The following is a 16,028-nucleotide window of genomic DNA, read 5'->3' on the forward strand; positions in this document are numbered from 1 at the left end:
ACCACGTGGAACTGAGGGAAGCAGATGCTTCCAGGCTTCAGAAGCAGACTGCTCACGGCAGATGACACACCTCCCTGTCTAGAGACAGATAGCAGCTGCGCTCCAACGGGCTGGAGGAAGGAAGTGATGGACAGAGCTCTGATGGTTACATACTCCACAAGCCAGTGAAAGGGGTCAAATGCGTGAAAGTTGAGCTTGAATGGGGTACAGACTGGAAACCAGCCAGCATTGGTCTCACTTTCTCTTGCCCTAGCCTGTGAGGCTATCCAGGACAATTCCAGGACTCGGGCCTCACCCAGCTGGGTTCCTTGCCAATAAAGACCTGTGCACAGAAGCTACCTCAGACCGACCAGAACCAGTTCTTGAGGTATGAGCAGCTCTTACCTCTACCAGGGGCCTGCCTCCTAACTCTCACTCAAAGGTGGGATGGCTGGAAGGATCATGGTTCTACTGTGATCTCTAGATTGCTACTCTGATCATAGTGGAATATGCATTCATGTCCCACAGGAAGGCAGAACCTCTCCAAGGCCTCAGGTTACTAAGGAAACTCTTTGGTACTTGGCTCTGAAGCCTTCCACAGGTGGATGCTCAGAGGAGCGGGTAGCAAATGCTAACCATAGGTAGGCAGGGACAGCCCCTTCATAGCCCAACAAGAGAGTGGGGTTTGTGTGGAGGTCCCAGCAGTTCCTAGTCAGATGAGGCTTGAATGACAGCATCAAATCTCCCATGAGCCTGTGGGCTCTGGCGAAAGTGTCTCCTCACTACATAAGCTCTCAGCACTGGTCACGGCCAGCCAACTCCCCATACCGCTACACACACCTGCATCCACTGGCCTGGTAAGCAATGCCAGATGGTGGCTTTTCACAGTGTCTTTGGTAAGAACACCTCATAAAACTGGAAATGCACCTTGGCTGATCACTCAGACAAAGAGACTGTCCAACTCCAGTCCCATGCCATTCCACCTTACCAGAGACCCCCCTGATCACCTCTACTTCCCCACCCTCAGACTCCCTCCTGGCAGATCATCAATAGACCACCTTCCCCACTGAGAAGTCAGAAGCAGGCAGTTTGGCATCAGGCTTCTTGTCTTCTGCATCTCATGCCCGAGCCGGTGAGGACTGGTGTCTGGTCCTTTGCACTGCGGAGTGAGTGGTAGTCTGTGATCCAATCTCATCTTCTACGGGCACTGGGCTTCTTAAAAGTATAACCAATGATGGTGGCACACTCTTGTAATGCCAACACTAGGGGAGGCAGGGAGACGTGAATCCCTGGGGCTTCCTAGCCAGTCAGCTGAGCCTACTTTGTGAACTCTAGCCCAGTGAGAGACCCTATCTCAGAATACGAGAGGGGTTGCTGGAGAGATGGGCCCAGAGAAATTGACAGCACACTCTGCTCTTGCAAAGGACCCAAGTTTTGTTCTCAGCATCCACATCAGGTGGCCACAACTGCCCATGACTCTAGCTCCAGGGGAGCTAACACTTTCTTCTGAACTCTATGGAAATCTGCTCTCACACTTGCACATGCCACCATCCAACACATACTTACAAACAGAATAAGTCTAGGGCTGGAAAGATGGGTCAGTGGTTAAGAGCACTGACTGGTTGTGCAGAGGACCTGGGTTCAGTTCCCAGCATCCACATGGCAGCTCATAATAATCTGTAACTCCTGTCCCAGGATAGCCATTGCCCTCTCCTGGCCTCCATGGGCTCTGCACATAGGTGGTACATGTACATACATGCAGGTGAAACGCTCACACACATAAAAAGAAAAAAATGTTAAAAATATATTTTAAGCCGGGTATGGTGGCACATGCCTGTAATCGAAGCACTCAGGGAGGCAGAGGCAGGAGGATCTCTGTGAGTTCAAGAACAGCCTGGTCTATAAAGCGAGTCCAGGACAGGAAAGGCTACACAGAGAAACCCTGTCTCAAAAAAAAAAAAAAAGAAAGAAAGAAAAGAACAGAAAAGAAATATATCAAAATATATATTTTAAAAAACAATGGATAGATGGCACCTAAGAAAAAACACCCAAAACCCAAAGTTTTCCTTGTCCCAACATGCACACGTATGCATTGCACACACGATCACACACAGCAGTGCTATATAAGCATTTTCCCCATCGTGTGTGTGTGTGTGTGTGTGTGTGTGTGTGTGTGTGTGTGTGCACTTTCACGTCTTTGGAGAGTGCCGGAGCTGCTGGGTGGGGGAGGGGCAGGCTTCTCTTCACTAGCATCTGCCCAGTGTTCTTCCCAATGGCTGCAGCATCCACACTCCTCCCAGAAGCCTGTGCAAGCTCCCGCTGTGGCCATGCTTTTCAGCTCAGCCACTGACGTGGACAAGCATTTATTCTGCATTTTCCTACTGACTGCCGGTGTGGTTGATTGTCTATCTTCCTCTTTGGAAGGTATATTCAAAACTCCTGAGCATTTTAAGCTTTTCCTGTTGAATTTTAAGCTCTTTACATTTGCAAGTAAAAGCATATGTTTGGTGACAACCTCTCATCCCATCTCTAGACTGGCTACTGCCCTGATAAGTATTTCTTTCTTTCTGTTTTTCCACGCATATGGTTATTTCACCTGTATGTCTGTCTGTGTATCGTGTGTGTGCCTGGTGCCCTCAGAGGCTAGACCAGAACATCGGAGCCTCTAAGAACTGTACAGGTGGTTGTGAACCATTGCATGAGAGCTGGGTACATAACATGGGTCATCTGTGAAAACAGCAAATGTTCTTAAGCTCCAAGCCACCTCCCCAGGCCCTGGGAAGCGTTTGTTCTTAACTGAACAAAGCCTAACTTCTCGGATTTTTCTTTTGCCATCCCAATTCTATTTGTAGTCCTACATAAGAAATCCTATATCTTACCTGAGAAACCTTCGCTTTCTTCTAAGCCACAGAGGACTCCTGACATCTTCTAAGACCTAAACAGCTTCAGTGCTTCTGGTCAGGTGTCAGATCCATCCGAATGAACAGGTTCTGTGTTTAACATCCCACAGGAATGCCCATGTGTTCCAGAATAACCTGACCAAGACTTTCTTTTTTCTGTTTGGCTGCTTACAGCCAAACATCTTGGACAAAACTCCATCATCTCATCATCTAAGTCTGGGTCCCTTCCAGAACTGTCGGTTCTGTCCTCCGTGGGCACATCTGCCTGTGTGGACAGTGCTGTTTCACTTCAGCTTATATAAGTGTTTGTGACGGGGTCCAAGTCCCCTCCAGCTTCCTTCGTTTACATGATGGCTTGTTGGGTAAGAGTACTTGCCACCAGGCCCAACAACCTGAGTTTCATTCTTTGGCTCCACACGGTGGAAGGAAGGAACTAATCCTCGAACAGTGTCGTCTGAAACTCCACTGCAGGCCGTGACACCTAATTTCGTTAACAGAATACTAGACCCTGTGGCTGACATGCATGGAGACTCTGGATCCCGCAGCTTCTCCTGACATCATGTTTATTCTTAGGGTGTAGCCAGCTGGACTCAAACTCTGTCCTCATGTCAGCAAAGCTGACATGGCCACTGGACTCAGCTTCCAGCTGCCTCCACGTTTTGCTGAAACTCCTGGGTCCCTTGCTATGTCAATGTGTGAGAGGAGGTATCTAGGGCTTCTGCTTACTGAGACCTCTGCCTCTCAGCATCAACGGTTTCATTAGCCCAAAGTTTCAAACTCTTCCACGTTCCTCCCACAAAATGGTTCTAAAGGCCTGAAAGCCACATGGTCAAGTCCACTGCAGCAATAGCCCTACTTCTCAGTACCATTTTCTGTCCTAGTTTTGCTTCATTGCTATGTCAAAATGCTCTGACAAAAACAATGTAAGAGAGAAGGGGTTTGTTTGGCCCACAGTTCTGGGTTACAGCCTTTGTTGCAGGGAAGTCAGGCACAGGAATGTGAAACAGCCAGTCACATCACATCCATAGTCAAGACCGGAGAGTGACGAATTACGAGTACATGCTAGCACTCAGCTCACTTTTTCCACTCTTAGAGAGCCCATGATCCCCTGCCAGGGAATGGTGTCACCCACAGTGGACTGGGTTTTCCCATCTCAATGAACATAATCAACACAGTCCCTCACAGATATGCCTGGTGGGGGGGGCAGGGCAGCCTGATCTAGACAATCTCTCACTGATAGTTCCTTATGAGGATATTTCTTCCACTTTCTCTCAGCTTTTGGCTGCTGGCCAGTGACTGCCCAGCATATTTTTATGTATTATTCCCATGTTTTGTCATTGCTGGCTACAGGAATGTTAATCTGACCCTACCATTCTGTCGTTGCAAAGAATCAGACCTCCTCAGATACCAAGCAGCCCCCATTTGTACCACCACAAATGGAGGCTTAGAGGCAACCATTATGTGCAACAATGTAGTGACTGGGGCGTCCTTCCTCCAACAAACACCCAGAGAAAAGCCCTGAGGGAATCATTAGGTGGGGAAGGATAGACTCGCTTTGCCCCTCTCTGGTCACAGAACAAACAAGACAACGGGACTAGGAAGCTAGGAACAACATTTACAGAGGACTAAGATTGGGAACACTCTCTAGCAGACACCCCACCATCACAGTGTCCTACTGGGACACTGGGAACACCCCCAGCAGATACCCCAACACGTGGCACTGAGATATTGGGGACACCCCAGGGTGATCACCCAGAACTTATTCCCTGCTGCGTTCTGCTCTTGCCTTCCCCAAAAATCAATGGTGACCAGGAACATCCATCCTGGCAGGATTGTGTTTCACGCACCACTTCCCACCATCTCTCTTAAACACCCTCGGGTCAAACATGGTCAGCCAGAAGCAGAAGAAGGGGGAGCGGAGGTTCAACAAAAGCTGTTCTGGTGCCTCAACCTAGGGTGGCAGAGCCTCAAAGTTGCAAACTCCACATCCCCTCTCTACTCTGCAAAGTCGCCTGCCCAGAACCTGCCACTCCGACTCCTGTCTGCATCCTGGGCCAACAGACAGCCAAGAGGGTGCCCCTAAGCAGACTGCCCGCACTGATGACATCTGCATTCAAACGACGAAGTCTCTGCCCATTATTTAATTAATTCAGGTCAACGAACTGCTGCGTGCATGTTATTACCAATTAGGAAACCACAGAACTGAAGTTTCACACATGCATGCGCCAAAGTACTGGAGAGGAAAAAATGAAGAGAATGGGCAAGAAGAGGGCTTTTGTTTTTTGTTTTTATGAAAATAAAACTATAAAAATAAAATCAAACATGGTAACGTAATAGCCATAAGATAAGCTCAGCAATCAATATAAACAAACACCAATCAGATACTTTTGGGTCGACCCATATTTATCCTAAGATCAATTCTGTACCCAAGTCTGTTGATCCTTGGGATAGAGATGACTTCAAGGTGGGAATCTAGCAGGGAAACTGCTTAGATGAGAAGGGGGTTTCTTCGGAGTCACTTGGTGAGGTGACAAGCTCAAGCTACGTGATGGCCAATTCTGGTTGTCACTTTAAGTTACATGTGGAACCAAAACCCAAGTTGCTAGGCTCTCCTGTAAGGGATTTTCTTAATCTGTTTAGTATCTGAAGAAGGAAGAGCCATCCTGAATCTGGGCCATGCCCTCAGGTAGCAGCCCACATAAAAGGACATGGAAGAAAGAAATTGGATTTTTGTCTTCTTGCCTTCACTCTCATTCATCCACCCCACTGCTGTGGCCAGTACCAAACCCAGCTCCTTCAGGAGTCCATGGTACACTGAAAACCAGCAGCTGTCCAGGACTCCTCCAGGACTCTAGTGCTAGATCTGTTGAGATGTCAAGCATCAGAGACTGCCATGCTACTGTGCTCTTTGCCTTTCTATCATGAGCCAGCCATTGTTAGACGACCCGGATGGACCACAGCCTGTAAGCCAGTCTATTAAATCCCTTTTGCTGGATATCCTTGTTCTATCAGTTGTGTTCCTTTAGAGAACCCTGACTAACACAAGCTTTCTTTCTGGCCAGAGTAGCATGGATGTCCCAGGGTTTCCTTGCTTCTTAAACAGAAGTCTCATCTCCAAATATAAGAGACAGGGTCCTACCACCTAGGTCCTTGCATCTTCGGAGACAGATTAGCATATGCAGAGGCTAGTTGGCCCTGTTAGTAAGAACCTGACTAATGAAATGAGTAGGAAAGAAGCACTGGGCTGGGAGGGAGCTGAAAAATGAGGCCACCTGAGAGACTAGGAGTCCTGCACAGCAGCAGGACTGGGGCAGGTTGTACAAGGACCTTGACTCATGTTTTCTCATGAGCTCATGAGAACCCGCCTAAGGCCCCAGACAGCCTCCCGTGCAATCCCCATCAAGGACCAAGACTCAAGCCCTGGAACACTCACCTTCCTACTTGGTCCTGTCAGCAAGCTCCCAGAACATGGAAGGCTGAACTTAGAGCCCACTTCACCTGGGGCCATGTTTCATAGAAAAGCTGGATCCCCGCCACACAGGGCTGGAGCAGCCAGGGCTGGTGAGCACACATGGCCTCCAGGACGGTGACCGGTAGATTCCGACCTGGCACTTGACTCTTGCATGTGGACCCCAGTCGGGAAAACAGTAAAGCAGATCCAAGGTATTTCCTAACTCAGTTTCTCTAGCACAGGCCTTGCGTATGGTAAATAAATGTTCAATGCATGGCAGCATGCTACACCATCCAGAGAGCGGAAGACAGGCTCAGTCAGCAAATGACTTCAGCACAGGCGCTGTGGCCATGCCCAGGATGTAAGACCAGCAAGACGGCTCAGTGTGTGCTCACCGCCAAACCTGATGACCTGAGTTCATCAGAACCCACAAGATGAAAAGAGACCTGCCTCCTACAAGCTGGCCCCTGACCTCCACACATAACACAAGATAAATCAAATGTGATCACAATATTTTAAATAAAATAAGTCTTAGGTGCTAGAGTGAAAAAGAGCACTTAATGCTTTTGAAGAAGACTAAATTCAGTTTCTACCATCCATATTGGAGAGCTCTTAACTGCCTGTAACTGCAGCTTCAGGGGATTCAAAAGTCTCTGGCCTCCTCTAGCCCCTGCACTTACATATACATACCAACATGCACGGGACATCAGGTGATGATGATAATCACCACCACCACCACCACCACCACCACCACCACCACCCCTTCTAAAATTAAATCTTCTTTTAAAAAAATGAAGGGAGGAAGGAAACGGAACTGGAAAGATAGCTCACTCGATGGTTAAAAGCTCTTGCTGCTCTTCCAGCACCCACATTCAGGCTTACACCCACCTATAACACAATCCAGAGCATCTGGTGCTCCTTCTGGCCCCCTTGGGCACTCAAACACATGTGGCAGGCACACACACCCTTGCAAGAGAGGGAGACAGAGACATACGTAATAAAATTTTAAAAATCTTTTTCAAGCCAAGCAATGGTGGTGCAGGCCTTTAATTCCACCACTCCAGGAAGAAGAGGCAGGTGAGTCTCTATGAGTTCAAGGCCAGCCTGGTCTACAGGACAAGTTCCAGGACAGCCAGGGCTTAAATCTTTTTTTTTTTTTAACCTTTCTAATGGCAGCTTTTATTAGGCTTCAGAGCTAGCTCTGTCAGTAAACTGCTTGACACACAAGCATGAGGACCTGAGTTCAATCCCCAGCATCTACTTTAAAGGGGGTGGGGGCAGGGCACTACTAGTGACATGTGCTTTTCAGGTCTGAGGAGGTAGAGAAAGGTGGATGTCTGGGACTTGCTGGCCAGACAACCTTACCTTAAAGGAGAACTCAAGGCCATTGAGAGACCCTTTTGGGGGTGGATGGAGAGGTTGGTGCTCAAGAAATGCACAGTAGGCATTCACACACAGAGAGACACCAGGCAAAGACAGCCATGGCCTTTCACATGCTAAGTGCCTTATGACACCAGATTAAACAGCAGAGGAACACAAAAGCTAGACCGTGAAAGCCCAGAGACTGCACTAGTCTCCCAGGGTTGCAAGAATCACCCTTCTTGGTCCAGCTGCCATGAGAAAGCACCAGAACATATGTGTGGGGAGGGCCACCCCACACAGTGGCAGGACATGACAATTAGACACAGCTGGGCCACAGGCTGCAAAGGCCCCTTACCTGGCCCAGCCTCCTCCTGTCTCACCCTCTCCCTCCTCCAGCTTCCTGAAGCCAGCTGTACTGACAGATGCTACATCCCAACAATGACTCCTCTCACAATGGCCTGAACTCTTCCAGAAGGGGCCCAAAGTGCCCCCCTCCCACCTCCTGCCTGAGCCCCTTTGGCCCATAGCCTCGCACTAGCCCACATGGTGGCTGATCCTCGTTTTCAAACTGGCAGCTGCTCAGAGCCACAGGCCCCTCACCCTGCAAAATGAGGGGGAAATGAGCAACTGCCCTCTGCCTCAGGCACTGGGTGTTTACAGGGGACATAAACATTGAGCTGACAGGCTTGGCACACAGTGTGAGCTCAGCCCCGGGCTTGAGGCTTGCAGGAAAGCCTGTGACAAGCCACCATGAACTAGTTACTAGGAAACCAAAGGGAACGTTTTGTGACCTCAGCCCACACCAGATTATAGTTCATCTCAGGGCACAGGTGGCTAAGAGTGGCTGCTATAGACTGGACATATGGACAAACAGGGGCCCTAGACACCTTTAATCACTATCTGATTGCAGGTAGAAGCAAGCCAGGAACCATCTGGCAAGACCAACCTAGCTACAAGTCCCCTGGGGATCTGCCCTCCCCAAGACACACACACACACACACACACACACACACACACAGAGAGAGAGAGAGAGAGAGAGAGAGAGAGAGAGAGAGAGAGCCACTGCCTCTTTTCTGGGAATTCCTTCTAACCAGCAGAAGATCCTAGAAACATCCATTTAAGAAAAAAAGAACCAGACACAGACAGACAAGGCAGCACTGGGTCATAGGGCTAGTCTCACAGGGATGGCCTAGCCCTGGGCAGATGGCCCAGGGTTTCAGTTCCTCCTTTGTCACATGGTATAGACGGTATGGCCTCCAGCAAGGCACTTCCCATCCTGGAGCTTTAATCTTCAACTGCAAAATGAAGGGCGGAGGCCCCACCTGTATGGTTGGCTAAAGTGGCATGGAAGCCTGCAGGACAATGTGGGCAGCGCCCGTGGATCCCTCACCCAGGAATGCAATATTCTGAGCATCCACTAACCCCTCGTGTCCTACCCAACCCCTTTCTGGGTGGGGATGAGTACCAGGATACATGTGTGAAGACAAGAGGACAACTTGAAAAAGTCAGTTCTCTCCTTCTGCCTTGTCGGTCCTGGGAATTGAACTCAGACTGTCAGGCTTGGCAGGAAGCATCTTTACCTGCTGAGCCTCTCACTGGTCCTGGCTCTTCCTTCTATCATTCCTATCACTCTGTCTGTGTTGGACTCTGATCTAATAACCTGCCTGTTCTGTTCCTTACAAAAGACCTGTAGAAGCACTCTCTATCAGGAGACTGATGTAGAAAACAATGAAAATTACATCGAAGTTACCTAGTGCTCTCGACAAACATCTAAAGAAGGCATTCTTTTAATGTGGCAGAGTTGTGGATGGCTTCTCAGAGGTGACCTCTGAGCTAGGTTTTGTAGAGTGAGTAGGAGTTTGGCAGTCACGTGGTGCCTTGTACATGAAAAGGTGCCTCACCTGTGATGGAACTTCTACAGTAGAAGCCCAAGTGGCCTGGTTACTCCTTTGGCAGTGTTCTCTCTTACATGCTGCTGTGTGCCATGTCTGTGCCAAACACAACAGATGTGACATTGGAAAGGCCGGGTCTTTATCTCTCTGGGTTTCTAAAAAACATTGCTGGATTTGGAAGGCCCCATTAGACTAGACAAAAGGCTCCCTGCTGGAAAATGACAGCATATCCACACATTGCTATAAAGCTCCCGTTTCTGGCTGCTTCTGTCTGATGAGAGAGGAAGGCCGTGGCTGGCTTGGTCCTGTGAGATCCTGTGCCTTATCTACTGTTGCATACATCTGAATAGTTACTCAGAGCAGAAGGGGTAGCAGGGAGCCTGACCCCACACATCAGGAAGAGATCCTGTACTCCCACTGTACTGAGGCTCACAGCGGGGGTGAGGTGGGGGTATGAGGTGGGTAGGAGAAGGGGACCAGCCCACCAGCACAGGTCAGCTACTCTCTGGACAAAATGAGATAGGAACATATTTTTAAGTTCCCAACCTAACCTGCAGCCCTGTTCACCGGTGTGGGAATTGGACAGTTGATCAGACCCCCGGACAGGAGGGCTGGGCTATAGCTATAGGTGGCCACAGAGTCAGAACAGCTGGCCCTAAGTTTCCAAGTAAGATATAAATGAGGCCTAGAGTCTCCCAGATCCCTGCCTAAAACTCAGCGGAGGCTGACCTGGCAGCCCAACAGACAGTTGTAGTGGGTGGGGATACGTTTTCTTTGGTTAGTGTAGCCTCTGGTAAAGTGACCATGTTCCTTTAAGCAACAACTCTAATGAAACTCATGGGGTCACCAAAAAAGAGGGACAGAAGGGAGGCTGGGGAAAGCACATGTGTGAGGACCTGGGGCCAAGTCTCCAGAACCCACGTAAAGGCTATACACGGCAGCAAACACATCTGTAACCCGACTCATCCCAGGCCCCAAGCATCGCCTCAATGGGCACACAGGCCTCAATCAGCAGCACCAAATTTGAAAACCCTGAAGACAGATTTTAAACTTTCCCTGACAGTGCTGAGCAGACGGAGGATGGGGAGGAAGGGCTATGGGCTGGGATAAAGATGGGCTTCCACCTGACTGAGGGTCCCACGCAGGGATATAGCCCTTGCTCTGTACAGAGTGGCAGGCCTAGAGCTTTCTGGCAGCAGATGGGAGAAACACGGTCACCCTCCCAGGGCACTGCCAACCCTGCCGACCCCTCTGTACCTCAACTTTTCCCAGGGCACAGAAGGGCTCCAAGCTTCCATCATTTATATACCTTAAGAATCGATGCTGACATGAAGTGCTAAAAGCTGCAAAGTTGTTTTATAATCCAATAAAACATGCAGCTATACACTTACAGATAAATTACAGTCCCTCACTTGGCACAAGCCCATTTGTTTAAAGCTGAGAACTAATTCACCTCAGAGGACAATGGTATCAGCACAAAGCAGGCTCTGTCATGACAGACTGTAGCGTCTGTGACCTCAAAGGGACATCTGTGTATGTTTCAGGGCAGAGATGGAGAAACCGAGGCCCTTGGAGGGACTAAGCAACCTGAGGCAGTAACACACAGCATTGGCAGAAGAGCTACACAGCCTAAGACGGGTGATGCACACCCTTGCCTTCCTGGGCTCTGGGAATGCTCTAGCCATGTCACTTGGGCACAGAGGGCCCTGAAAGACAATAGAAGGCCAGACCTTTGTGACCCCAAGGTCCTGGCTGCTGCACCTCACATGTACATAGCTCCTGTGCCATCAGCCCTCCTGTACAAAGCAGCCACCGGTCCCTGCAGATGGGGGGAGGGCAGGCTTGAGAGATAGGATCAGACACTCTAGAAGCAAGCCATTATGCAAACCCGGGTGCCAATTTTTAGAGCAGCTGAAAAGCAGGCCTCTCTTCTTTTGGGCTTATTTTGCTTAATAATGGCATTTTTAAGTGGCAGTGTTTTGTATTCATTGTCTCAACCAGCTGCTCTGACTGCTTGATCACACATTACTTGACAATCTGAAGAGGGAACAGAGCCGTATCCAGGGGTTCTGCTCAAGCTCCAGGGTTCTACTCGAGCCCCTGGAAGGACATTTGAGACCAAGACCCCACTGCCCAGCTCAGTGGCTCAGGGCCATGAGTGGCTGTCATGTAACAATCACACACTATGTGCCCATCCGGGAGACTGACTGACTAACTGTGACAGAAAACTCAATTACTTGTTGGCAGCTGGTCTGCAGACAACAGTTCTCTGGCAATATTTTGGGTCAATCAGTTCAAATAAAATATATTCTTCAGATTAACTTCACCTGTTTCTTACTATTTTTTTTTTATGTGGCTACTAGCAGTCATGTATGTAACCCATGTTTGATTTCCTCCACATGGCACTGCCACAGCCACTTAGAAGCCAGGGAGTTCTTGGTCAGGGAGCCTCCAGGTGCTCGCAGTACCTATGAGCACCCTCTGGTTCATTTCATACCTTTCAGCATTGCTGTCCATCTTCCAAACAGTCCCTCCGAACAGGTACTAATGTCGTGCTTTATGATGAAGGAAACAGAGGCACACAAAAGCAAGCAACCTGGCAAGACCACAGGAGCAGGAAATGTGTGTGCTAAGGCACAGCCCACTGCTCCAGGAGTGAACGGTATGAGCAGACAATCAGGGATAGAAGGTGGCTCTTGTCGTGGCTAGTCTATGTGCTGTGGGGCTGCAAAAGGCAGCTCTCACAGCAAGGCCTCTCTGAGGTCAATGTGGCCAGGTGCTACCTGGAGATCCAGGACCCCTCAGCCAGGGTCACAGAGGCAGCCTGTACCTGTCCCTTGTGACACAGCCACCCTGCCCCAAAATTGCCCTTGTGCTTTAACCTCTTGTCTAAAGCACAGGGTCTCAGGAGCAGGCCTGGAAACCCACCTCACTAGCCTTTTGAAGGCCTGGTCCTAACTAGACAGACAAGGCTCGGCATCCAGGCAGCAACTGAACAAATGCATGGCTGATTCACTGCATACAATGGTCCCTCAACAGACAATACTTGGAGCTCCAAGGAGACAGCCACATCAGGGAGCCAGTGCTTAGAATCCCCCCACCACCACCATACTACAAGCTGCAGTGTCTAGTCAGGGTAGCTGGAAGGGTCCTGTAGACAGGCAATGTGGCTACTGTTGTGGATTCGGTCCCTTATACTCTGAAAGGCTCCCCCATACACACAGCTGCTACCAGATGACACTGTCCCCAGCTGCTGCCTCATAACCTCCCCAGGCAGGCTGTTTGTGTAATGGGCAAACATCACCAGCAGCTCCACAGAGACAAGTACCAGGAAATCTGCCTTCCAAGGAAAGGAGAAGGGGGGGAGGGGGGAAGGAGCATAGATTTATTAAACTTGAGCCGCTGGGACCAAACTACAAGTTGAAGATTCAGACTCACCATCCTTGCTTGTAATTTCCAATTCAGGTTTGCAGTAACTGAAGGGTTAAGGATTAAGTGGGCTGAGCATGAATGTCACTGAGGAGCAGCTTTTGTCTGGGCAAGGCTACTTGTTCTAAGCCTTGCATTCCTATGGGGGCAATTCCAGGTTGGTTTGGATAGAAACCAGTCGCCAACCAGAAGGGGCAGAGGAAAAGGGAGGTGGGTACCAGGTTCCAGGCAGACTTCCAGACACATGTAAGTCCTTGAAATTGAAATGCATCACATGAACCATGGCACACAGGCCACCACCAGGATAGCAGTCTGGGAAAACATGGGAAAGTATCAAGGTATTTCATACCTGGTCCTAGATACACAAGACCTTCAGGATCCTTGTCCTTCCAAATCCCAGTCTGTGCCAACCTGAGGGACTCTGCCCCAAGATATAGATGAAGGCTCAGGAGGGGTGTCAGGAGAACTGTTCTCAGCACCAGCCCGGAGCTCCCCGGCCTCTATGGGACCACCCAACTTAGGGCAGATTTGGAGTTCAAGTCCTCATTGCCACTTACTAGTTGAGTGACACAAACCAATGCTATCCTCCCACTGGGCTCACTTCCCAATCCGTGAGCCCACAAAGCATGAGAAGGGGAGGGTCCCGTATGTGATCCTAGCAAGAAAAGCTAGAGAGTCCTGACTTCTTTACAGGGCCATGATGTCATACCATATACAGCAGGCACATGCTGAGGGCTGAAGTCTTCAGATGCAGGGCCTGACCTCAGGACCCTTCTAGTCCACTGGAGACATTTAACCACCTAATATCAGAGTCTCTAAGATAGCAAGAAGGGGTGTGGATGCAATGGGTAGGACACACCAGGCTTCGCAGAGTGAAGGCACCTAGGATAACCACGCGCTCAGCACGTACCTCAGACTGCAGCACCAGGGCAGAGGCACCATGCCCTTGGGGATCTCCCTTGTGCTGTGCCACTGGCCCGAATGTACCAGCCTCCATCCTCTACCCCCACGGTGCTCTGCCTGCACCTGAGTATTCTAAGCCCTTCCCTGACCCTGGAGATGTGTCAGAGTCACAATGGTATCTAGCAGGCAAAGGACTCAAGGCCTTGGATGACTTTGATGGAAGCCTTTTCCTTCTTAGGGACTCTTTATAAGCCAGTAGGATTCAGCTAGATGCCTGAAGGAAGTCTGGGCTTCCTGCCCATGGGATCACCCCAGGCCTCCTGGCAACCCCTTTTGGAATTCCCTATGCCTGCAGGTGAGGAATCTCCAGCTTTCACAGAACTGCATGACAGGGCCACCAGCCTAGGACAGACAAGCTAAGCTGTGGATGGTTCCAGGCATGTCTGACTGCATCTGTGGGCTGTGTGGGACTCCAAACAGCCATGAGTGCTGCCCAACACAAGTCCTAGACTTGTTTCAGACACTGTAACTGGGAGAGGGGGCCTCTTAGGCATTAACTTTGTAGATGGCAATGTCACATCACAATGTCACAAGGTTAAACGCATCCAATAGAGACCTCGCAAACACACTGTGCTCCATGTCTAGAGACACCCCAGATGGCGGGAGGGGTGTGAGTGTAACAAACCCTAGTTTGGGGTTTTACACAGCAGGTATGCAGAACACGCTAACCCCACCCAGCACGTTTGATTCCTTTCTGCTCTTCTGCACTGAGACAATGGGAGAGAGAGATGTCCAGTCTCCACAGAAGGGACACATTTATCTCAGAAGAAGGCAATGTGTATGGTAAAAATGAGTACAACAGTCTATCAGGAGGCCCAAAGGAGCCCCAAACTTGAGAGAAAAACAAACACTCAGGTTAGGGGCTGCCAATGACAAACTAGGTCCTGGGCAGGCCTGGATCCTCTCAGCCTGGTCTCCCTGTCAGAAGGAGATGTCTGGCCCCTCTCTCCACCCACTGTTAAGCTCAGGATGGGCTACCTCCCTTCCCTAGCAGAGAGCTGGATAATCCCACACCAACCACGTGATCCCACTCATCTGACCACAGCAGGCTGCAGAGCTAGGCCAAAGGATCCGTCATCCCTGTGGGGAAATGACCCAGCTTGGCCTGTATGTGGTAGAGAAAAAAAAAGCCTTAGAGGAATTATGCTGCATGGGGCCATTAAGACATAGGGAACCAGCTCTCTCCTGCCAGCCATAGCCTAAAACAGGAAGCTATAAGACCATCTGAGTACAAGCCCCACTGCTTAGAGCCTATCTAGTATGGCACCCAAAGGCCAGGAAAGAGGAACACAAGGACACCTCACCCAGGCTGCCTGCCCAGTGCCACTCCCAGCAGCTCCACAGAAGGAAACATTCCAAGAGAAAGGCCACCAACCATAACCAACAGATACCCAGGCAATTACCAGGCAGCTCGGCAGAGGGTGCACGGCAGGCAGAATGCCTCTAACTTGGCCATGCAGAAACCCCAGCTTCTGGCAGGGACATCACAGAAAGGACAGTCAAGGCTGGCTCTCCCTTGAGAGCAGCTTCCCCACCCGCTGAGCCTGAGGCTCCTTCCTCTACTTACTCAGCCAGCTCCTCCAGGCTCCGGTAGACGTCATCGTCATTCTCAGCCGTCTCCTCTGAGGGAAAAGGCCTATAGAGAAAAGGCGAAAATGAGGACAGCAGAGCTCTGCATCCTGGCCACCATGGGGCCCTGCCTGAAATCCACCTTAGGCCCGCTTGACTATGCAAAAGCAGCTGGGCTTGTTAGCCCCTTCTACCCTTCCACATTACAGACCCAGCCCTCTAGGTAGGTGGGCTCAGAGAAGCCCCTGGGCCATGGGTGAATCAGCCCTTATCCAGTCTCCAAGCCTCAATACCCCACAGGCATATGAAAAGCCTGGTCCAAGGGCTTTTGTTCTCTGTCACCACGCTGCAGCCATACTCCAGAGGGTTACAGAAAAAGTATGTGGACCTCCCGGGATATCCTGAGCTACAACACAGTCCAGGCCCACAACCCTCGCAAGTCTAGATGGCTGCTCAGCACCTACTGCTCTTCAGAGCCTCTGA

At 50.1% G+C, this 16,028-nt stretch overlaps 1 protein-coding gene across 5 annotated transcripts in view; it reads right to left on the reverse strand.

The window, feature by feature from the left end:
• Vav2 (vav guanine nucleotide exchange factor 2) overlaps window positions 1–16,028 on the reverse strand; it is a 161,922-nt gene that overhangs the window by 40,922 nt on the left and 104,972 nt on the right. For all 5 annotated transcript variants that reach the window (XM_021651925.2, XM_060389752.1, XM_021651924.2 and 2 more), the window contains exon 4: window positions 15,544–15,612. In XM_021651925.2, coding sequence (XP_021507600.2) covers window positions 15,544–15,612 — 69 coding nt within the window. The remainder of the gene's footprint in view (window positions 1–15,543; window positions 15,613–16,028) is intronic.

This window comes from Meriones unguiculatus, chromosome 8, assembly GCF_030254825.1.
Source record: "Meriones unguiculatus strain TT.TT164.6M chromosome 8, Bangor_MerUng_6.1, whole genome shotgun sequence".
In the NCBI taxonomy this organism is placed as follows: domain Eukaryota; kingdom Metazoa; phylum Chordata; class Mammalia; order Rodentia; family Muridae; genus Meriones; species Meriones unguiculatus.